Source organism: Rhodnius prolixus, unplaced genomic scaffold (genome assembly GCF_049639745.1).
Source record: "Rhodnius prolixus isolate KJV_2025 unplaced genomic scaffold, Rpr scaffold_13, whole genome shotgun sequence".
Lineage (NCBI taxonomy): Eukaryota > Metazoa > Arthropoda > Insecta > Hemiptera > Reduviidae > Rhodnius > Rhodnius prolixus.
Window position 1 is genome coordinate 7,044,386 of NW_027411583.1, and position 25,048 is coordinate 7,069,433.

Here is a 25,048-nt window from a genome sequence, read left to right on the forward strand (position 1 = left end):
AATGACGCGTTAAAGAAAAGCTTAACTATCTTTGCCTTCCGGAAGTCTCTACTTCCTAACTAAGCAAGCAATTTGTTAAATTAAACATTTTATTTCTATTAAAAATTGAATTATATTCAAGAAAATATAAAAGTTATTAAAATTAATTTAATTTTAGAAAATAAATGAAAATAATTAAATAATAAATAGCAGGTTTCATTTTGAATAATATACAATCTAGAATGTTCCCCTTCAGGACATCCACTTCTACTCGTCAAAAAAGTCTTAAAGAAGCTTCGACCATTACTTGGAAGTAACGGTCGGAGAGGTACGATTTAAGGATGAGGTAACGCGTAAAGGAAGAACGCATTTAGACCAGATAGATGTGTTCTTTGTCATGGGTGAGTTTAGAAGGTTCTATATGAGATATAGCGAACGGCAAGAATTAAGAGGTCCACTTTAATTGGTTAGACGTGCATTTTCTCTCACAGGAAAACTAATTTCCCTTGACTTTTCATTTTGCTCTTGCCTTAATCTCAATAAATTGTGTAATAATCTAATAATCATTAGAGATTGCGAGAGTGAAGCTGGTACATTTACCCCAGTGTTTACAACTTAGCGAAGAGGCGGAAATTTATAAAAGGGAAATCTTAGTTGTTGTTGGTAACAATGTAGGTTCATCCTGAGGTAATAGAGCTAGCAGCAACACGTGTCTCGTACACACCAGACAGGGTCCGGTATGCAATTTTGGTCGGATATCTGTATTAGAGAGATTCAACCTTCCGCTACTTCTAGCTCTAGCTCCACAAATTTCACGTCATATGAGCTCCTCATTCTCCTCGTTCAATAAGTCCACCCTAGGCCTTACAATCTTATACCCAGAGTACCACTTCTCTCCTCTGTTACTACATTCAACCAACCGAAGAAGAAGAAGAAGAAGAAGAAGAAAAAAGTAGGGTGTCCTGACAAAACTTGAGGCGATCTTCAGCGAGGAGAATACTGCGCTATGTGGAACGCGTTTTGGTGTATGAAAGAGCAGAGATGCTACGGCGGCTTTTGCTTGTCCAAAATTAGATGAACCCACATAACACAATCCAATATACAAGTTGCTTAAGAGAGGAACATACCGCATACCTAAGTCTATTAGTATGTCCGTGCGTATCCGGGACATACTCAGTTCTCCACTCTCCCCCTCTTCCAAACCTAGTTTAGGCTTTTCGCTCTAAAGTTTATTGGTTAAAATTGTTTTTTCCCCCAACATTCTGTGTTTCATATATCTGAACAGTAGGAAATATTAAAAAATGGTACGAATATTTGGGCGTAAACATGTCGTACGATGTATGAGAATGAAGATTAGGAGGGTTTTTTTTGTTAAAATGCTTGGGTATCTTCTGAGTGGGTTTTAAAAAAGGCTGCAGCTTAAATTGGTTTATAATTCATTTCCTGTGAAAATGCTTTCCATTTCCTGCATTTTTGGTTTTTCCTATTAACGGAAACGATTACAATTCTTCTTGGGTGGCACTTCAGGAACTTGGCCTTCGACTGAAGAATTTCCTGCCAGAAGTGCTCCTAAGCGACTTGCTTTTCTTTTCTGCCACCAATAAAAGTAAAGTAATTGCCTATTTTTTTTTTTTTTTTTAAGCGGAGCCTATCGTCTAACTACCGAATTAGGTGTCCTAAACTGGGAGCGAAGCACATACTTTACTATTTACTAGCTACTCGCGCGATTCAAACTAAGGATCTCCCTTTTACAAAGTCACGCTCATAAAAATTAAGCCTACTACATGTGCCCCTCTTTTCTGCCATTATATGATGCTAATCTTGCATGAGTGCCAGTTGCGGGAAAATTTGAAAAAAAAAAAAAACGGGAACCCTGTGCAGTTAAGTTCTACTTCTGGTTGAGTAATAACACTCAACTATAAACCATAAATAACACTGAAATGTTATTTTAAGGAAACGCCCATTCACCCAGGAGAGCCCTTAATAAAAATTCCAGGAAATGTGATTAAAAATCTGGATAATATCGTTTCCGTCGTAGCGCACATATTTATTGTAAAGGGTGTACACGGTGGAGAGGTCGAAACTTCGGCAGGTGATTCAGCAGCTCAAATGGAACAAAAAATATTCTACTCACTTTGGCCCGATTCTCAATAGTGTCCAAGATATTTCGCATTTTTAACTTTTCAGGTCGATATTCGCGTTTTTCCACCCATAAAAACGGCCGTAACTTTTCTACCCTTTATCCTACAACAAATCTGCTTATTCCAAACGAAAGAGCATTAAATTTCCTATAAATCTGCTTAACCCACAGTCTCAAAACATTTCTTATAAACAATGAAATTTTTACTTTAATGTTTAAAAAATTTGTTCTTAATGATTTTTGTTAAAATTTTCAACTGCATTTTCTCAATGGTTAATGAATCAAGGAATCACATAATTTCAGAAAAAGTTGCGCATTTATTGAGCTTCAAGATCATATGGATGTTTTTGGTTTTTAATAAAACCCTACCCCGAACAGAGGGGTGTAAATTCAGAAAACTGGGATTTTGCGAACTGACTTTTCATTACTAATTTACTGAAATATCAATTTTTACCATTTTAGTAACCATTTTAGTTTAGAACAATTATTATTTTATAAAACGGAAGTAAAAAATAAAGTAGCAATAAAACACAGAAGTGAAAAAGTACAATAGGCAGGTGCCTAGTTAAAATTGCTACAAAAATCGTTCGAACTATTCAGACAAGGAAGTGGGAAAGAATTGTGACAAATTTTTAGTTTCTTGACTACAATTGTTTGTGCAACATATTTTAACGACATAATGGAGGTTTTTTTCCATCAAAGTTTTGGAATCTCTTTTTAAGGAATGTCGAGCTTTAGAAGAATAAGAAGGTTTTTGGGTCTTTTTGAGCTAGTGTGATTGCAAACATTCACAAACACACGCAGACCTTTTGCGAAAAACAAAAACCTTTTGTGGGTTCAGAGAATCCTTACAACGGACATTAAGCATGATAAGACCAAAATTAGACTAACCTAGTTCATTTGTGGGGTATTTTAGCCATTAGATTGATAACAATCTATGGAAAGCCGTGTATGACAAGAATATCGAACTTTTAGGGTCCCATTAATTCGAAAACTGCATTGATAGCGCGGTCTCGATAGAAAGCCGAAAAATTTTCACCTCACCGTTGTAGATAGTAATTTTTTGTAAATATTTATTACATTTACTGGTTCTTAAAAGCGAGAGTTTTTATGCCTTTTCCAATGCGTTGGGACTAAAATAAAGGCAGGTGTAAAACTACTTCGATTTAGTTGGCTGTGGTAAAGGAAGTTTATTAGATTTATTTGTCAGCAACGTGTATACACACTGTTTTCAGTGAGTTACATACCATATTATTATAATGTATACAAAAATATTCTCCAGTCAAGTTTTCCAGACAGTATATTATGCAAAACATACAAATGTACATTATTTATGATAATAAAATTTCTTTGAACATATGTTAGGATAACTGGAAATATAGCTCCAGCAGGTCTCCGAGAGGGAAGGAAAGGCCCGAAACGGGGGAGACTTTGCTTACTTCAGAGTATAAATTTCTCCAGTCTTTTCTTCACTGACCATTTGTTTCATATTCTTCAATTCCAGCTTACTCTGCTGAATTTTTACGTATATATACAGAGTTGATTTTCTTTTTGCTGTTTTCTTTCTAGCTTTTGGTTGATGTATCCTTCTTATTTTCGTACATTAGATTTATCTAAATCCTTATACAATGTCAGGAATTTGCTTCCTTATACATGCCGATGATTATATTTTTTTTGTTTTTGTTTTTTGAAGTGCTAAGAAATGAATCGGTTAATTTATATTTCAGGTGCCACGAGTGCTGAGCGGGTATAGGCAAGGCCCGCAAAGCTGAGATATATTGTGGTATATTGGGTTGGATTCGGGCGCCATGTTAGCCGAGCGGTTATAGGCTAGACCCGCAAAGCTAAGATGTATTGCGGTACTAGTCTAGCCCTTGTGTTTTATTTAATGGTTAACAGATGAGAAATTTGTAGCAAAGTACGAGGGTCGTTTGAAAAGTCCGTGCAAAGTCAGAGAGATAGCACTACTGGCGCGTATCGAGGTTATGTTTAGTTAGTAGCATCTCTTGGAAGAACACACACCAAGTTTCAGCCAGATCGGTCTATTTCTTTGTGTTTGGCATTCGTTTGAATCGAGGAAGTCGAGTGATTTTCAAAAAATGGACGAAAAAGAATTTCGTGTGTTGATTAAACACTACTTTATGAAAGGCAAAACGCCTCAGGAGACTAAAGAGAAGCTTGATAAACATTATGGTGACTCTGCACCTTCGATTAGAACAGTTTATAAGTGGTTTCAAAATTTTCGGAGTGGCCATATGGGCACAAGTGACGCTGAACGATCTGGACGCCCTGTTCAGGTTACTACTCCAGAAATCATTGATAAAATCCATGATATGGTGATGGATGACAGAAGAGTGAAGGTGCGTGAGATTGCTAGTGCTGTGGGCATCTCGAATGAACGGGTACATAATATTTTGCATCAACATTTGGACATGACAAAGCTATCCTCAAGATGGGTGCCGCGATTGCTCATGCTTGACCAAAAACGAAATCGTGTGAAGTGTTGCAAGGACGGTTTGCAGCTGTTCAAAAAGAATCCGCAGGACTTTAAGCGTCGTTTCGTCACTGTGGATGAAACATGGATACATCACTACACTCCTGAGACCAAAAAACAATCTAAACAATGGGTTACCAAGGGGGAATCTGCGCCAAAAAAGACGAAGACCGTTCCTTCGGCCGGAAAGATTATGGCGACGGTCTTTTGGGATTCGCAAGGAATAATCCTCATCGACTATCTGGAAAAGGGTAAAACTATTACAGGTGCATATTATTCATCGTTATTGGACCGTTTGAAAACCGAGCTGCAAGAAAAACGCCCACGATTGGCCCACAAAAAAGTCCTTTTCCATCACGACAACGCACCAGCTCACACCTCAGCAGTTGTGGTCGCAAAATTAATGGAAATAGGGTTCCAACTCGTTTCACTTCCCCCCATTTCTCCAGACTTGGCTCCCTCGGACTACTATTTGTTGCCCAATATGAAGAAATGGCTGGCGGGAAAAAGATTTTATTCAAACGAGGAGGTGATTGCAGAAACGAATGGCTATTTTTCAGACTTGGACAAATCCTATTATTCGGAAGGGATCAACAAACTAGAGCAGCGTTGGACGAAGTGTATAAGCCTAAAAGGAGACTATGTTGAAAAATAAAAAAAGTTTACCCCAAAAAATTAAGTAGTTTTTATTTTTGCACGGACTTTTCAAGCGACCCTCGTATGTTTGCTAGTCGCCTCCGTCCACAGACACCTAATTTGGTAGTTGGATATAAAGCTAGCCTGAAAAAATAGGCATTACTTTACTATTTTTTAAAAAAATTTAATTTCAATGGAAATTGTCATATTGCCAAATTTTTAAATAATATTTACACGCCAAAACAATTTAAAATTTAAAAAACTTTTTCGCCTTTTTTTAAATGGTAAAAACCCATTATTATCGATATTTCAGTTTATCTAAGACCCTAATGGTGTTTTTCAGATTTAATGGCGTGATCTCAACTGAAATTTTGGGATGAAACACTATTTGATATTTGCCTTTTTCTTTTTTTTTTACAAAGATTGATAAGTTTTATTTAAAATCATTGAGTATGTTACGCTCCCCGATGGGGAAGGCAAAGCAGTGCCACTAGCTCAGTGAAGAAGGGGTGGGGAAGGGCGGTTTATAGTTGCCTTGAGCGCCACGCTGTTGTTTCGAGTGAAATAAGTACCGGTTTCAAGGGGATAAATGAAGATAAATAAAAGAAAATAAAATAATAAATGATTAAACAAATGGTGTAGGGAGAGAGGATGTTTATGGGCTGGTAAGAGTAGGTTCTTGGGGGTACAGCAGCGAAAACCCCCAATACCCGGAATAGTAGGTTGGCTGGAGTAAAAGAGAGAACAGTAACTATAAGGAAGCAGGAATTTAATTTAATTTAGATTTACGGAGCAATCAGTCATCGTGTAATGCACCAGCTACAGCAGGTCGTACTCACTTCAATATCAGAATAGGCTATTTTATGATCTATAACAAAAAAATATAATGCTTGGCTAGCAATTCTTGAACATGAATATTATATTAGTTATACAAACAAAGCTTGGAATTAAATTAATGGGCCCAGCTGACCAAAGAATATTTTCAACACATTGTATACATTTAATAAGAAAAATAAATAAATTTAAATAATAATAATAATAAAAAAAAAAACTTCAGTTCGGAATAATAACAGATTCAAACTTTGTCAAATTGTCCAATCTCCATTACCTTTGCTACCACCAGCGCTGGGGTTCACTCACCGCTCCTTTTAAATTCAACTTGAATTGGGCAGACGCCTGGTTCTCTACTCTTGCCTGTACGCCTTTAGAGTTTTCGTTCTCTCGGTACACGATAAATCCTCCTGTAAGCGAGTTTTCGTTTACTTTTCTTCACCAGCTATCCAAAGGCTCAACTTACTTCGCCAGCGTCAGAACCAACTCTGTTCGGTTCGCAACTTTTTTTTTCCTCATCTGCTCCCACTGCCTTCTGTACTCCTGGATTTTCTCTCTTCTTTTGTTTCCGCTCACTTTTGGTCTTCTAATCCTTTCTTTTCCCAACTATTACTAAGCCTAATTTTTTTTTTTATTACACAAAATCAAATTCACTTCATTAAGAGGTGCATTACAAATGACTGACCCCCCTCTCAACAAAAAAAAAAATATTATTTATTTATATATTTTGGTTTTTGTCTGTATAAATAATCACTGCCTCTCTCTCTTCCACCAGACTGACTGACCTAGCTATTATTTTCTTTTTAACCCCTAACATTCTCCCTTCCTTCCTAGGAAAGAAAATAATAGCACAACGAGAAATAGTCTGATTAATAACTTTTATTAACTTTGAATGTAGCGACAACCTGGGAGAGAAAAGTTAACGAAGGAAGGAATTAATGGGACTAGGACTCTTCTTGCACTGGTTGTTCTTTAAGGTCCTTTACGCTCCATACCCCCGCAAATACTCCTGTTGAGGGGTCTTCAAGTTCGTACGCTACAGAGGAAATCTTTTTCCTCACCTTCCGTTTGACAAACTTCGGTGCCAGCTTCCCCGAAAAGTAAGATGAAGCATCGGATTGTGGATGGGTTCTACACCATACTACCTGCCCCTCTAGATATTCCACAGGCCTTCTCCTTAAATTATAAGCGCGTTGCCCCTTTTCATAAGCGCGATCGAGACGGTCCTGGACTTCCTTGTAAAGGATTGGCATCGCCTTCAGCTTTTCCATATGTCGTTCGCGATTCAGACCTATTTCACCGCTGGTCTCATCCGGTGGGTCCCTCTCATACTCAAACGCGGTCCTGGGCAGTTCTCGGCCGTAGTTTAGGTATGCGGGAGTGTACCCGGTGGCGTCGTGTACTGCTGTCTTTATCGCGAATTCCAGTTTTGATAGCTCCTTATCCCAATGGCGATGGTTCTCCCGTATATAAGACGACATCATGGTTTTTATTACCCTATTAACTCTCTCCGTGGGATTCGCCTGAGGGTGATAAAGACTGGTGAACCACGTCTTTGTCCCATATTCTTGCATCTTTTCCTGTAACTGGCGACCTTTGAACTGTACGCCATTGTCACAGATGATTATCTGGGGAACACCAAACTTCAGGAAAACTTTTTCTTCCAACAAGTTTGCTATCTTATTGGATGTGGCGGTCCGCAACGGAAGTAATATGGAATACTTTGAAAAATAGTCGCATACCACTAGCAGCCATCTGTTTAATTTAGTGGACAAGGGAAGTGGGCCCATTAGATCGGCAGTAATTACCTGCCAGGGGCTTTCCGCAACTCTCTGCCCTCCCATCAACCCTGCTGGTCCCTGTTGAGAGGGTTTCATTGCGAGACAGGTCGGACACCTAGCAACGTACCTCGCTGTATCTGCAGCCATTCCTGGCCAATAATAACCTTCCTTCAGTCGCTGAAGAGTCTTGTAGGAACCTAAATGACCTGACATAGAACTATCATGGAAGTCGAATAACAGCTTCTTCCTTTCGCTTTTTGGCACCACTAACTTCCAAGGACGATCCTCCCCCAAGATTTTCCTTCGATCCACTATTCTCTTGTACAGTTTCGACCCTTCTACTTTCCATAGTGGGTACTCATCAGGTCGCGTACTGACTTTAGTGCACAAATCTCGGTACCAGGAGTCTGTATGGCCAGTGCAATCTATTGCCGTCACCTCGGCATCCTCCTCAACCCTTGAAAGTGCATCCGCGGCCGCGTTTAACTTCCCCGGTCGGTGACTGATTTGGAAGGTGTATTGCTGTAATTTCACAGCCCACCTGGCTAGCCTGCCTTGTGGATCTTTTAGATTATTAAGCCACTTAAGCGCCATGTGATCAGTGACTACCGTAAATTCCATCCCCTCTAAGTAGGGTCTGAATTTCTCTATTGCCCAGAGAACGGCCAGGCACTCTTGCTCGGTAGTCGAGAACTTTTTCTCAGAGGCGGTCAGTCCTCTGCTAGCGTAGGCTATCGCCTTTTCGCCCTCCGGATACTCTTGGCACAAAATAGCCCCTACGCCCGAAGAGGACGCGTCTGTTTGAAGGATAAAGGGTAGGCTAAAATCTGGACAGGTCAAGATCGGTGAAGAAATAAGTTTATCTTTTATGGCAATGAATGCTGTTTCCTGTTCTTCATTCCATTGCCACCTTTTCCCTTTCTTTAGCAAGGTGGTTAACGGTGATATTATGGTTGAAAAGTCTGGGACAAATCGACGATACCACGACGCTAGGCCTATAAAACGTCTAACCTGCCTGATAGACTTTGGGGCTGGAAAAGTCATAATGGATGAGACCTTCTCAGGGTCTACTTGTAACCCATCCTTATTCACAACGTAGCCCAGGTACCTCAATTGCGACCTACAAAAGCGACATTTGTCCCAATTTATAGTTAATTTTGATTCAGCCAGTCGCCGAAATACCTCTTCTAATACCTCTACATGTTTTCCGAATTCGTTCGTCACCACCACAATGTCGTCGAGGTATACGAAAACATGTGGTTCTAGGTCAGCCCCCAGAACATGATCAATAAGCCTTTGCCACGTGGCTGGGGCGTTATGAAGCCCAAATGGCATCCTCGTGAATTCAAAGAGCCCACGACCAGGTACCGTAAAGGCCGTCTTTTCTTGACTACTTTCCTCCATTTGGATCTGCCAATATGCCGACTTTATGTCTACGGAAGAGAGATAATGTCCATCTCGTAACCGGTCAAGAATCTGAGAAACGAAAGGAAGAGGATAGGCATCTCTCTTCGTAACCGCATTTACCTGCCGGTAATCCACACAAAACCGATAAGTTCCGTCTGATTTCTTTACCAGTACGACAGGTGATGACCATGGGCTTTTGGATGGGACTACTATACCTTGCTCAAGCATGTCATCCAGCTCTTTGTTCAATGATTCCTGAACATGTGGCGAAACCGGGTAGTAGCGCTGTTTGATCGGACGGTGGTCTGTCTCGATCATGTGCTTGACTCTGCTGGTGCACCCTAGTTTCTGAGGTCGGGTCCCCTTCCATTTAGAAATCAGTTCCTCTAAGATTGGCTTCTGCCACTCCTCTAAGGAGGACTGATCAATTAAAGCTGGGACCGCCTCTACCGCCATGACTGAATCATTGAAGGTCCACGTCCGATTCCCTATGTCGGGTACTAAACTCATGTTCGTCCAAAAATCTATACCGAGAATTAGTGGGTATTTCAGGTTTGGTACTACTAGGAAATCGACCATCCTAACTTTATCGCACAACTCTACTGGTAATGATACACATCCCAACGCAGGTAATTTGTACCCATCCGCTAAAGAAACAGTAATAGATTTAGTGACATCCAGTTGCATGTTCAGTTTAGCAAAGCGTGCCCATAAATTGGCATCCAACAACGATCTTGTTGCCCCAGAATCAAGAAGCCCCACAGATTCTATTCCCAGAATAGTGATCTTAATATATGGACGCCTGTCAGCGTTACTGCACTGGCACAAGGGCAGGGATGGCCGAATGTCGCTTCCTCTTATCGTTGCCAGCCATGCCTGCCATTCGGGATTGTCTCGACTGGACTGATGGGGCGAATACGAGCTGCGTCCTAAGCTCGTCCCCCACTGGAGTTTCCCTTCTTTTGTGGACACGTACATTCCTCCGTGGTTACTTCTTTTGTACCACAGCGTTCACAAAAGGGGTTTTTCGTCTGTTTACACCATCGGTGCGAATGACCTGGTTGGTCGCAATTCCAACAAGTACCCCTGATTTTCGGTCTCTCAGATCCCCCTTTCATGGGGCATTTATCTGACGAACTATCTCTACTGCACATTGATCCTGTTGGTGCTTCCGCAAGGTTCAATGCTGGCGCAACTCTTCGAGAAATAGGCGAATAAGCCAAATCAGGTTCTAAAACGGATCTTCTTGAGGGAGGTGGACGGTGAGTCTGAATCCGCCAACGCGTCGCTTCTATTCGTCGCCCTTTCTCAACAAGATCGTCAAACCGCGACACCTCGTGCAAGGAGAGGCGATCTAAATAGTATGGGTGGAGGTTACGCATAACGACCCGGAGCATCTCTGTCTCACTAGGCCTGGTAGGAAGACGGTGAAAATAGTTCCGCATGATCGCGATAAATATTCCCATTGGTTCATCATCTCCCTGTGTCCTGGCCCGTATCTCCTCCCATAAACGTTCAGTGTAATCTTGAGGCTCGAATTCAGCCTTCATTTCCTGAACTACCTGGTCCCAAGTCGTTGCCTCGCGCCTAATTGCCTTATACCAGATCAGTGCTCTGCCAGTAAATAAGTCATAAGCCGATGCAAAGAGGTCGTCATCATTAGTATTTCGGGCTACCTTCATTTCCTCTATAGCTTCAAGGAAAGCATGGACACTTAGCCCTTGACCATCCCCTGAGAATTTTACTCCCCATTCCTTCATTGGAATTTGTTTCCTTTTGGAAACCCCGGTTGCCGCTGGAGATTCCGTCTGATGCGTGTCACACGAAGGAAGCTGAATTTGGGAACGCTCATTGAATGTTTGCAAACAATTAACAGCCTCTTTCAAATACTCTAATCGTGTATTCTCATGCTGCTGGTCCCCCACAGGAGCGAGTGTCAATTTGGACAGCAGCTCCGCTATAGTCCCTTCTAATTGTCGCCCTATAATCCCCTCGCGACTTCCTGTAAACTGGGATACTTGCAAGTTTATGGCCGCCAATATAACACGTTCTTGGGCGAAAGGCTGGACTAAAAGCCCTTCCGACACCGGATACCCAATTAGCCCTTGAGCACCTTCCTGTTCGCAACGACACTCCTCTAAACAGGCCCAAAGGTATGCACATTCGTCAGCTAATTCGTCTCTTTCCTTCCATGACTCTTTATCAGTGTCCATAGGTCTTATCCGATTAATCCTACTGGTCACATGCTGGAGGCCGGTATCTATTCTTTTAATATCCCCTGGGGCTGGTAGGTCGCCTAAGGCAGCTATCCTTGCCTTCAGTGTCTGTACCTTCTCACGACAAACCCCCAACTCGCTAAGAGTAGACGTAAATTCGGTGGGAAATACCGCCTTTCCTTCTCTTTCTAATTTGAGAATAGGTCTCAGTTTCTTCCTCAGCTCCTCTACTGATCCCCCATCCGATAGGCGCCTGACCCTAGCTTCGTACTGAAGTTCGTCTTTGTTTAACCTACCTACATCCATGGTACACAGGATAACCAAAGAGAAAGGCAAGGGAACAAGGAAACGAGAAGGTAAAGAGAAACAAGGATCAATAGGGAACACTAAGAGTTAGTCCTCAACTCTCCTATTTAGGATAAACAAAATAAAGACTGTATATGGATACTACAGACTAGATTTACAATAAAAAAGATATACTTCTCTCTAAAGACCACCCTTCGGGCCCCACGTTGGGCGCCAAACTGTTACGCTCCCCGATGGGGAAGGCAAAGCAGTGCCACTAGCTCAGTGAAGAAGGGGTGGGGAAGGGCGGTTTATAGTTGCCTTGAGCGCCACGCTGTTGTTTCGAGTGAAATAAGTACCGGTTTCAAGGGGATAAATGAAGATAAATAAAAGAAAATAAAATAATAAATGATTAAACAAATGGTGTAGGGAGAGAGGATGTTTATGGGCTGGTAAGAGTAGGTTCTTGGGGGTACAGCAGCGAAAACCCCCAATACCCGGAATAGTAGGTTGGCTGGAGTAAAAGAGAGAACAGTAACTATAAGGAAGCAGGAATTTAATTTAATTTAGATTTACGGAGCAATCAGTCATCGTGTAATGCACCAGCTACAGCAGGTCGTACTCACTTCAATATCAGAATAGGCTATTTTATGATCTATAACAAAAAAATATAATGCTTGGCTAGCAATTCTTGAACATGAATATTATATTAGTTATACAAACAAAGCTTGGAATTAAATTAATGGGCCCAGCTGACCAAAGAATATTTTCAACACATTGTACATTTAATAAGAAAAATAAATAAATTTAAATAATAATAATAATAAAAAAAAAAACTTCAGTTCGGAATAATAACAGATTCAAACTTTGTCAAATTGTCCAATCTCCATTACCTTTGCTACCACCAGCGCTGGGGTTCACTCACCGCTCCTTTTAAATTCAACTTGAATTGGGCAGACGCCTGGTTCTCTACTCTTGCCTGTACGCCTTTAGAGTTTTCGTTCTCTCGGTACACGATAAATCCTCCTGCAAGCGAGTTTTCGTTTACTTTTCTTCACCAGCTATCCAAAGGCTCAACTTACTTCGCCAGCGTCAGAACCAACTCTGTTCGGTTCGCAACTTTTTTTTTCCTCATCTGCTCCCACTGCCTTCTGTACTCCTGGATTTTCTCTCTTCTTTTGTTTCCGCTCACTTTTGGTCTTCTAATCCTTTCTTTTCCCAACTATTACTAAGCCTAATTTTTTTTTTTATTACACAAAATCAAATTCACTTCATTAAGAGGTGCATTACAAATGACTGACCCCCCTCTCAACAAAAAAAAAAATATTATTTATTTATATATTTTGGTTTTTGTCTGTATAAATAATCACTGCCTCTCTCTCTTCCACCAGACTGACTGACCTAGCTATTATTTTCTTTTTAACCCCTAACAAGTAATAGTGAGTTTTCTGCACCAATTTGTTTGGGCTGTGCCAAATACAAGATAATGGTTAAATTACAGAACAATACAAGCAATGAGCTATAGAACTCTTGGTTAATGGCTGTTCAAATAATTTGACCATAAAATTATGTGGAAGTATTATAGCAATAACGTGCGGTAGTGTGTCTCACACACCCACACATCTATGTCCAGAGTTGGTTACCAATTCCTAGGGATGGGTAACTTCGCCACCGATCGACTAGGGAATCAGAGAGACCAGAATATGTGTCTGTGGTCGGTCGGGTACAGTACGGTCAAACGGTTCCCCTTCTTGCTCCTCTCCGCAGGAAGAGCTTCCACCAGGGTCACACACATTAAGGGCTAGAGGACTAGTTTGGTGCCCGGCCAAACCACTAAAACTTTTCCCCTGGAACGCCCAACTAAGGGGGGGCGCGGAACTAGTAGCCGTTTATGTGAGTATGTGGGAAAAACTTGGCAATCGTCCCGTTCCAGCTTCACAGGAAGTTGATCTGAAACACTCGTCTGACTTTTCCTTACTACAAATTATTACTCACATCTGATTTAAGGAATTTTCTTCCTGTTGGAAATCATTTTTTTTTTTTTTAGGCGGAAGTTTACGTTCATCTTCTTAGGTGTCATGAACGGAAGCGGAAGCGCATACTCTGCTATTAACAATTTTTTTTTTTTAACAAATAAAAAGAAGCTATCCGCGGGATTCGAACTGGGGATCTCCCACTTACAAAGCCACACTTCATAACCACTAGACCAAAACCCGCCCCCAAATCTTTACTCGATAAAAACGAATAAATCCACTCCCTTAAACTGAGATGAATGTATTCATCTGTATTCACAAAATAAGTCTATATAAATAATGAAATAATAAATAAATGTTAACGATTTTTCTTGAAATAATTAGTCAATTCAACTAAGACAGATCGATAAAAATTTAGTTTAAATAAATTGCAGGCTCTTTAAAAAATCAATTTAAAGTGTTGTCTAATTATTCTGGCTAGAAAAATCGATCATATCCGTTCATTATATTGAAATGTGGTACAAAGGTACTTGATTCCCTTAAAGAAGGGAATCAGATCATCCCACACTCTTAAAGAAGAAGCTTAAAGAAAATTGTTGGAAAATTATCGAACTCTAGGTACAAATCGATATTATAATGTTTAAGCTTCCTTCAATTGATCGATTTTTTGAGATAATAATTAAAAATATACACAATTATCTTTAGACTTAGGGACTTCAAAAGCTGGTGAAAAGATGGAATCAAAAAATCCTAACTTGATCATAATTATTTACTTAAATAGAATAGAAAAGAAAAATTAGCATCTCTCTTAAAAAGTAAATAAATATCCATAATAAGTTTTTTAAAAAAAATATGGCGCTAGTAATTTGTAGCAGAAAACAGAATACGAACACTTGGAGAAGCGTGTGCAAGACCCAGCGGAAGAGCAAACGGAAAACAGGAAAGAAGAAATTCAAGATCGTAAATGAAATGAGGCTGGATGTGGTAAGTTGACGGAGTGCAAGCGTTCTCTCTTCTGGAGTAAAGAAAAAAACGATTTATTGGTCTTTAAGTCAGGACCATCGAGGGAAAGGTAGACAGTTCTGGGGAAGTGGTTTAAAAGGTCCCGGGGAGAAGAAAAAGGTTTCTCTGGGGTTAAAATGGTCGCCGAATTCAAACGTTTTACGAGAGATACCCTCTTCAACAGATAAAATACACCGCTGGAGAAATAAATAAAATAGAATGAAAATAAAAGATTTATTGCTTAGTCCGAGAGGTAAATACAGTTTTTTTTTGGGGGGGGGGGAACTTTTCTTTTTCATAAATATTTAGTAAATAAAGGGTTTATATTTATTTTTTTCTAAAATACATTTAAAAATATAATTCTGAAATAATTTTTTTTTGGGGGGGGGAGGGCGCATCGACGACTACGGTCATTAGCGCCCCTAGAGCTATGTTCTTTTCTAGGACTAGGACGGCGCACATGTCTCTCTACCTTGGGGCTTGGTGGAGCCCCAAGTTATCCATCCTAGGTCCACACTTCCCTTCGTAATTCTGAGAAATAATATTAGTTACTTTCTACTGAGCGGGAAAAATAAGAATTTTCCGCCCTCTCTTCAAAATTGAAGGAGTTGTCAAGGAAATGATGGAAAATGCAAAGTTGTAAATAGTGGGATGAAGAAAAATTGGATAATGCAGCTCCAAAATTAATTTATTCTTCTTCAACATTTTTCCAGTTTAGAGTAATGCACTTTGTAATGCATTTTCTTTTTCCCAATAAACTTCTATTTAGGGAGGGGATAAGCTGAATGGATAGCGTAAACTGAGTGTTTACAAATGCGGAGAACCCCCCGGGGACTCAAATCCACAGTTGCGCTGGTCCATACATTTTTCTTTTCCTAGAAACTTTCTTACTGCTCCACTAATGGATAATGTTGTCGGCAACGAGAATACACTGTTCAGGCACCGACAGTGCACTGTGATATAAACCTCAGATGTTGAAGCGCCTTAAATTAAAAGGAAAAAATAATTAGATCTTCGTTGAAGAGAGGTTTTTGGAAGATGCCTAAAGTCCGTGTGGATTTTATTTAATAGTTGCTATGAGTTTATAGTAAAGTATTTTAGGTGGATATAGACTAGAGCCGCAAAGCTAAGATGTATTGCAGTACTAGTCTAGTCCTTGGATTTTATTTAATGGTTAATATGAGAAATTTAAAGTAAAGTATGTTTGGCGGTTATAGGCAAGGCCCGCAGAGCTAAGAGGTATTGCGGTACTAGTCTAGCCCTTGATTTTATATAATGATTAATATGAGAAATTTATGGTAAAGTATGTTTGCTAGTCTCCTCCGTCCACGACACCTAATTTGGTTAATGGATGTAAAGTCTGCCTGAAAAATAGGCATCACTTTACTATTTACGGTGCTCTGTACAGGTTTTAAATAAATAAACAATAAGGAAGTAAAGACAAATTATCAAATAATAGGTTAATAATCAAAATTTATTTATCTGTAAGTGTTCAACATCCTGTAATTTCATCTGTAATTTGTTAGGAGAATTACAGGGCAAGATTCTGAAATGGGGTTAAAGTTAAACCTTTTCTTTTTTGAAGGAGGGTGCATATCATTTAAAACTTAGTGCATATCATTTAACGCATCCGTGCAATGAATACAGAACCCCCCCCCCAAAAAAAAAACCTTACAATGCATTTTATTATGCAATGCACAGGATATTTCTTACTATTTGGCTAGATACTGAAATTAGTTTATTTACTGAGTATACTTTACATAAAGTTAAGTTTGGAGCGTATCCAAAACTAAGTCTATTAGAGGCGGCAGCAGAAGAAGAAGCCTTGTGTCCGGGAGTTGAACCCAACTTGTTGTTGAATGTAAATAAAGGGGTCCCAGTGAAACATGGTAGGGTAAAAAGGAGCGTTCTAGGGACCTTGTTTTGATGCCGCTCTTACATTATGCAGTGGCGACTTCCTGGGTTGAAGGAAAAGAGAAGCCTAGTAGACTTCCTTACAAAACAAGAAAAGCCTTTGCTGCCGCCTCTCACTGTATACTTGGGATCCGACCCCATAGTTTTCTTCTGTGTTCTCCGAAGACTCTTGGTGTCGTCGTCGCCTTTAAACGTTGCTTTACAGTTTACTACGTCAGCGGGTTGCATAAATACAAGGGGGACTGGCAACTGTTTCTTTTGTTAAGGGGTCCCGCTTTTATGTTTGGCCAGTATCCTAATTAGTTCATTAAGTAATCATACTGCGCTTTCACAATTTTCCTCCTTTACAATTAATTAATCATAAACCTTCATTGAAGTTTTTATTGAAAACAATTATTAATTTAAGGCGGGGTTAATTTAAGAAATTAACAATTATTAATTTCTCGCTAAGTGTATTAAACATTTCAATTTTACTTAATGCAAACTAATTTCGGAAAACTAAAATCGGAAGTAAGTAAGTAATTGCCTACTTTTTCAGACGGGCTTTACATCCAACTACCAATTATCTGTCGTGGACGGAGGCGACTAGCAAACACACTTTACTATAAATTTCTCTTATTAACCATTAAGTTAAATAAAATTCAAAGCCTAGACTAGTACCGCAATACATCTGAGCTTTGCGGGTCTAGTCTATAACCGCCTAACATACTTTACTGTAAATTTCTCATATTAACAATTAAATAAAATCCAAGGGGCTAGACTAGTACCGCAATACATCTTAGCTTTGCGGGTCTAGCCTATAACCGCCTAACATACTTTACTATAAATTTCTCATATTAACCATTAAATAAAATCCAAGGCCTAAAGACCGGGAATCGAACCCAGTACTACAATGCATATTAGCTTTACAGGTCTCGCCTCTAACCGCTCGGCTACCCTGGCGCCTTGGAAATAGGAAGTAATTTTTATCATTTATTTTTGGTTTGTTTGCAAATATCTCATAAATTAAAGTCCCAGAAAGCTGGAAATTAGTAATTTCGTTTGTATATTTTTTTGCGAATGTTGAACATTTTCCTTACAACGATCGGAAATACATTTTACTCGATATTCATTTTCTAGGTTTTTTCCCCCCTCTCCGGATTTACTTAAAACAATTTCCCAGTAATAAGATTCTTAGACATATCTCTAATGTCATTTAAATGCAATGAACAGCCTCATTGCTCGTGTTATTTATACGAACTGGAAGTAAATATGTAATTAAAATCGATTGAACGGAAATAACACTTCGCTAAATGAATTTTTGTGGGCTCTTTTCTTTAGCACCCCCCCAAAATATATGATTTTCAAGACAATTTTTCATAGAAGTGTTTTCATCTAATTTTCCATTTAAATGTGAAAAACCTTGGTATCACTTTCGATCAAAACCTATCCTGGAAAAACCATGTTTCCCAAATCTCTCGCCGTTCCATCCATATCCTTAAGCAGTTTAATAGTTCCCGTCACCTTTTTCCAATTAAGACCCGGCAACTCCTAGTTTCCTCTCTTATATTCCCCCATTTCGACTATGGTTGTTTAGTGTATGGCGGTCTATCTGGTGATATTGAAGCTAAGCTTAAGCGCCTCATGAACTGCTTCATAAGATTTATTTTCAGCATTTCCAGAGACTCTCGCATTTCGCACTGCTACGATGAGTTGAAGTGGCTTTTTCCTGTCTATCGCCGCCAATATTTTTTGGCTTCTTTCCTTTTTCAAGTCATCCAGTCTCAAAGGCCTTCCTATATTTTTCAACTCCTTAAGTTTAAATCCTCCATCCATTCCCGTAACACTAGATCTCGCTCATCTGATCTTTATATTCCCTCTCACCGTACCTCATCCTTTGACAAGTCCTTCCTCATACGTGCTACCTCTCTATGGAACTCCTTGCCTTCATCTGTCCGCCATGCTCCTACCCTATCCATCTTTAAATCCCGTCTATTCAGTTATCTCCTTTCTATTCAGCTTCCTCCGAAATTCTAATTGTTTTAATTCATTTCCTTAATTTCTGCTGTTTTATTATTTTATTTTTACTTTCATTTTCACTTTTGTAAATATTTATTTATTTATTTAATTTCTGTATAATCACAGGCCAAACTATTAAGGCCTCTATTTGTACCTGTATTTATTCTTAGGGGACAATTGTCCCAGAATAATAAATTTCTTTTCTATTCTATTCTATTCTATTCTAAATTTCCCTAGTTCCTAATAGATTTTACAATTAATTTTTAATGCCTAGTAAAATAGAATTTACAAAAACAAAGGAAGAAGAAAATTACTATATTACTGCTAATTTAGTTTTGAGCACACGTATTCAGTACGTAATTTGATCAAATTTTATTATACTATCACCCACTGTACGCATGCGCACGAACACTCATATACTCGAGCGGAAAACAAGAAAATTAAATAAAAGAAGAAATGCAAGTAAGTATATGAAACCACTTTGCATGCAAAGGAAAACCAGCCAATTTTCACGGCTTAACATTTTCATGTTGTTTACGATTATTGCCTAAATAAGAACTTAACACAATTCATTCATATTTTGTATACAGGAAGTGTGGCAGTTGTTATTGTAAAAGTTTTACGTACGAATATACCAAAAGTTCAATTCAATTCAATTCAATTTTTATTTGTTATTGGGGTAGTCCCCATACAAAGGAGCATGGTGGTGTTAAGATACAGATTAATCGCAGACAATTATAAACAGACCAAAAATCAAAAATTACAAATACAGAATTAATAATTACAGAATTAATAAATGAATTATCCTATGCAGGCCAAAGTTACATATAAGTTTTTATACAACCATTCATATTTATATTGAAAGAAAATGCCTTAATTTCAAAATGGATGTCACATATTTATACAAAACCTGAGCTGAATCAACAGTGTCTGGGTTCAACAATTTTTCAATATGTTCCCCTACGTTATCAGAATGGTAATAATACTCTCTAATAGGTTTGTAAAATGGGCATTCAACAAGAATATGCACCAGGTCCTCTTTCTTTTGTAACCCACATAACCCACAATCCAACTGAGGATCTATTTTGCTTATTAATCTATCATGGGTTAACTTTATCGAGTATTTTCCACTTGTCCTAAGTTGGAATAATAATTTGCTATAATTAAACGGCGCAGTTAAAAGATCTCCTGCAACCAATTAACCGATCTGGTATAGTATACATTGAAGATGCCTTTAATTTAAAAAAAGAAAATCCCAGAAATTTTAAAGTTGTACCGAGAGTATTTAACTAATTTGGATAATACAAGTATTCAACAGTCAAGGTATAATAGCTACTATGTAAATGTGTTTAACCCCTCAAGTGAAACACAGTTGTACCTAACTTACAAAATATACCAAAAGTTAATAAACAGATAAAGAACGAAGAATTTTACGATAACGTTGCGGGAATGTAAGAAGGAAATTCCAAGTTTAATTGAATGTAACTGTTACATCCTGTGTAAATAGAAACAAATGATTTACTGTCTTAAAGAGGAAGTATTATGGACACGTTTTATGTCTCTCAATTGAATTTTAGCTAGAATTAAGATATTGGGAGGCTGTAACCCAGAGGTCCCCCAACTACGGCCCGCGGGCCACATGCGGCCCCTTGAGGCCACTTATCCGGCCCCCGCCACACTTCCTGAAGGGTACCTCTTTCATTGGTGGTATGTGGCGGAGTCGCTCACGTACAGTACTACTTCCGGCGACGGGGGACGCACGCGTCATCTCTCCGGAAGCAGTGTGAAATAATAGCAGAAGTAGGAAGAAAGGCAAAGCACTATAACTAAACCGGATATTGACCAGCCCATAGTTCCCACAGAAATACTGGGCAGTTTGTTGATTTTAAATTTACTTGTTCTTTATTTGAAATATTCTATTTGTTCCCGTTTTGTTTTTTTTACTTTAAAATGAGATAAGATGATTAATAAGCTGTGTGTTAATTAATGTTGTAGTCTTGACTGCAGTATTGTTAATTACAAAGTTTATTACTATATCATCATTATGTCTTGATGAGTAAGAGGGCCGCGGCGATGAGCGCAGTAGGGTCTGGGCGAGAGCCCGCCTGGAGCCGTCGCTGGTGCAGATCTTGGTGGTAGTAGCAAATTCTCCTAGGGCTTAGGATCGACTGACTCTTGTGCACAGAGCTGTTGCACAAGAGTCAGTCGATCCTAAGCCCTAGGAGAATTTGCTACTACCACCAAGATCTGCACCAGCGACGGCTCCAGGCGGGCTCTCGCCCAGACCCTACTGCGCTCATCGCCGCGGCCCTCTTACTCATCAAGACATAATGATGATATAGTAATAAACTTTGTAATTAACAATACTGCAGTCAAGACTACAACATTAATTAACACACAGCTTATTAATCATCTTTGTCATTGACGGCAGAGTATAGGCACGACGCTACAGCGCCATCCATTTTCAGGGCTAGTTGCTTGATATATTAGTTCATAGTTTTTTTTTTATAGTCCAGCCCTCCAACGTTCTGTGGGATAGCGAACTGGCCCCCTGAGTAAAAACGTTTGGGGATCCCTGCTCTAACCAAATAAAATATAAAAACTATTTCTCCTACAATTTTTTACTTCCGGCGGCATTTAACATCGTGAGTCTATGAATAAAAAATAAGCATTGTTTTCTTCAAATGTGGTGGGGGTTCTTTAGCTAAAAGATATCCAGCTAAAAAGAACAATATTAAACAGCATTTTGTGTCAGAAACAACGTTGGCTGATTCCAAGATGATTATAACGAACAATTTGTAACTTCATCCCAAATTTTATGGATGTTAAAACCATAAATGGATGAAAGCTATCTTTACTCTGTGTGCTCCAGGATTCATAAAAATATTTCTGTTTTTTTTAATTTTTTAAAATCTTTTATTGGAATTTACCACTGCAACAGGTTGTTGCAACAAGCAAAGATGGTGAAAGAGAAAAGAATAACAGGAAATCATGATTGGAGAAGGCACCTGGTGGTACCACTCCAGTAACATGCTTTGCTCTCACGATAAGAGAAGATCACGAGGCCATCTTCTCTTCAATCTCCTTATAGGATTAACTGGTGGTAATGTGGAGGAAGATAGGTGTTCTATGAGAGGGTTAGCTATGAGCTGCTGTAGAGGAATGAAATTTGAGAAAACGAGTTTTAGCAAGATCTTTAATGAAAGGGGATTTTGAGGTCATTATGGATAGTGAGGTTAGATACATAGAACGTTAAGAAGTTAAGAAGTTTTCGAAGTATTTTTGACTGTAATGCCTGGAGGCGTAGAGAGTTGGAACGCTCAGTTGATCCCCCATACTTCGATGCCGTATGACCAAATAGGTCGCAGTAACAGTAGATATAAGAGTCTTTTGTTATGTAGGTTAAGTTTCGAACGTTTATCAAGTAGTCTTGCGAGAAGTTTTGTAGCGTTGGTTAGTTTCTTGTCTTTTCAGTCTAGTATGAGGATTCCAAGTCAACCGTTCGTCTAGGTACAGTCCAAGGTAGCGTACTTTGTCCACAGTTGGTATAGGAGTTTGGTTCAAGATGATAGGTGGTAGGATTTTCCGTCTGAGAGTAAATACTATAAACTTTGACTTCGTAACGTTGGTTTTGATTCTCCATTTGAAAAACCAGTCCTATAAGTGGTTGATGTGTGTTTGTAGAGTTCGTGTAGCGATAAGAGGATCGGAATGAGGAGATAAGATTGCAGTATCGTCAGCAAAGGTAGAAAGAATGGTATTTCTGCTGTATATAAGGAGTAAAGAAGAGGAGCTAGGACACTGCCCTGAGAAACACCAGCTCGAGCTAGATGGATATCAGAGTCTGCTGCTCCACAGTTGACTCTCAAATATCGGTCTTTTAGGTAGGATTTGAGGATGAGACGAGCGAAAGCGGTATTGCCCGAGTGTTTTCCTTGACGTCGCTCAGGCGTTCGACGAAGGCGAGGCACGAGGGACTACTGTTTAAGCTGAGGGAGATTCTTCCACATACCTACTATATTTCTAAGTAAAAAAACAAATTTACTTAATCTTGATTGGTTAGGAATTAAATGATTACGCAATACACAAGAAGAAATGTAAAGAAAATGGTATTTGAAGATTAAGCACGCACAAAAATATATGTAAAACAGAAAACTCAAGAAGAATTACGAGACATGGCAAACTAGATTTGGAAAAGAGAATGGAATTGTCCAGTTTTAAGAACAGAGAGTAAAGAGGTGTGACGTATGCTCACCAGTAAGAAGCTTCAAAGAAAAGTGGCTAGAATGAGGATGGATTTATAGATCAGAAGGAGAAGAGGGAATAATTTGAATTTGGAGGAATAGGAAAGCTTCAAGGATTTAGTGGTGAAGCCAATATAACGCAATGCATGATTGACTGAGTGATTTGAACATTTCTGCGACACCCGGAAGTGTATCTCTCAAGAAATGGTTGTTTTTAAAAAGAGATCCATGATAAGTCCATATCAACCAGATTCATTATCCAAATTGGGGGCAATTAGAGGGGGAGGTGTACAATGGAGGATTTTGGGGGAACTGGGGATTTTGAGCTATACGGATTTTAATGAAATTAATTAATCATTTTAAATAAATAAAATGTTTATCTAGTGCATAAGATAGAATGCATTCAAAAGCAATGAAAAACTCATCATTTAGAAAAACAAGGAAAACACAAACGGTTAAACAGAACAACTTATCTAAAAACAGCCTTTCTTAGAAAGAACCAAGAACAAATGCAAATGACAGATTGAGTGGAAAATCAATCTAAGAAACGAAAAGAGAGTATATTTGTGGGTAAAGATGGGGAAAACGGAATGGGGGAACTAGGGGAAAACAAGTGGGAAAACACACACACACACACAAACAAATCGTGTGAAATACTCAAAAAAGAATGTGGTGAAACTAAAAGAAAATGGAAAAAACAGAAAAGAAGTTTTGATCTACATATATTTCACTTAAACGGAAGGAAGCACAAAACAGTGACGTCAGTATTTTTAGTTGTCGTCACTTTGTAATAGTAGATTTTTCACTCACTTTTTCCTCACCAACTACGACCACTTGTTTCAAACACACATTATTCTCTTTTGGCAGCTTTTTCTCTCCTTGGAGTTTTTCTTTTAAATGTACACATTTTCTCTTGAGTTCGGTCTGACTGTCTTCGGTGAAATTCTGTAAGATTTCCAAAGTCATCATTCAAGCTCACAATTTTTTACAGTGCTCTTCATATACATACGCAGAAGTGGAGCATGTTTATTTTAACCGGAAAGAGAGTAGTAGAAGTAGGACTAAGACATTATCTCCTGAAGGAGAAAGGCTGTGAATGTTTTGAGGTGGTGTATGGAGGACAGAAGGATCGTCGAGATGAGTAGACATTATTGCCTTTAAGAGGGGCGGCAAGAAGACAAGGATCGTAGAGCCGAAAGGGCTAAAATTGTCCTTCTTCTTTTTTTTAATTCAGTGTAATCTTTACTGGGATTCTGCACCTTAAAAGCGCACCGAATGGTTATCCCAGCAATCACTCAAACCCTTTTGGAATGAATCAGGATCCACAATAGTTCTTAAAGTAACAATTCGATTGCAGCAAATAGATCGATACTTTCCACGTCAAAATCTACAATTTATAGAAAACTAACCCTTATTGATACCTCTATACAATTAATTATTCAGACCCAATTGGGGCAAGCGCTATGACCTAGTTTGGGCAAAAGAAAATCGACCAGAATCGCTCGCACAACCATTTCGCAGTGGCCCATGAAAAAAGAAAAGAAAGAAAAAGGAAAACAAAACAGGTACTAAATAGAAAATTGTACATTCTTACAATGAAAAGCAGAAAATTTTCTCTATCACAGCCCACCATCATCAAAATAGTATAATTCATTCAGGGAAACGCTTGGAAAAGTGCACACATCAAAAACCTGCAAAACATTCCTTCTAACTGTATTGTCATACAGATCTTAGTTAATTCTAAGATCGGTAAAAAAGTGGCAGGGAAAGGTTTAAAGGGTTAAACCTAGGTAGGGCTCAGAACTATAGAAGCTGTCCAAGCTTCAGGGTATATAAGGACGTCAGACCATCGGTCGGGGTACTGAATCGCATCCAGACATTGCATTCACTCCCTGGGGATTCATTCTTACACTCTCTTCTCGACCTTACTCTGCTCGTCATTCAGTTCAGCCAATTCTACTAGAAATAGTTTGTATTTAGAGTATATAAGGACACCACCGCTTGGGACACTCAATCGCATCCAAGTATTGCATTCACTCCCTGAGGATTCATTCTTACATCTTACACTCTCATCAAGACGTTACTCTGCTCGTCATTCAGTTCAGCCAATTCTACTAGAAATAGTTCATGTTTAGAGTATATAAGGAC

The 25,048-nt window shown here is 39.0% G+C and overlaps 1 protein-coding gene and 2 pseudogenes across 1 annotated transcript; 2 read left to right on the forward strand and 1 right to left on the reverse strand.

The window, feature by feature from the left end:
* The first annotated feature begins 6,297 nt into the window (after positions 1 to 6,297).
* On the forward strand, positions 6,298 to 6,894 carry LOC141447868 (uncharacterized; annotated as a pseudogene).
* Positions 6,895 to 10,197: 3,303 nt separating this feature from the next.
* On the reverse strand, positions 10,198 to 12,802 carry LOC141448048 (uncharacterized). Its single transcript, XM_074116090.1, has 2 exons — positions 12,663 to 12,802; positions 10,198 to 12,424 (listed from the first exon to the last, which is right to left on the reverse strand). Exon 2 carries the CDS (start codon positions 11,788 to 11,790, stop codon positions 10,198 to 10,200), a length of 1,593 nt encoding a protein of 530 aa, XP_073972191.1. The 5' UTR covers positions 11,791 to 12,424; positions 12,663 to 12,802.
* LOC141448051 (uncharacterized) lies at positions 12,603 to 13,199 on the forward strand (annotated as a pseudogene).
* The last annotated feature ends 11,849 nt before the right edge of the window (positions 13,200 to 25,048 follow it).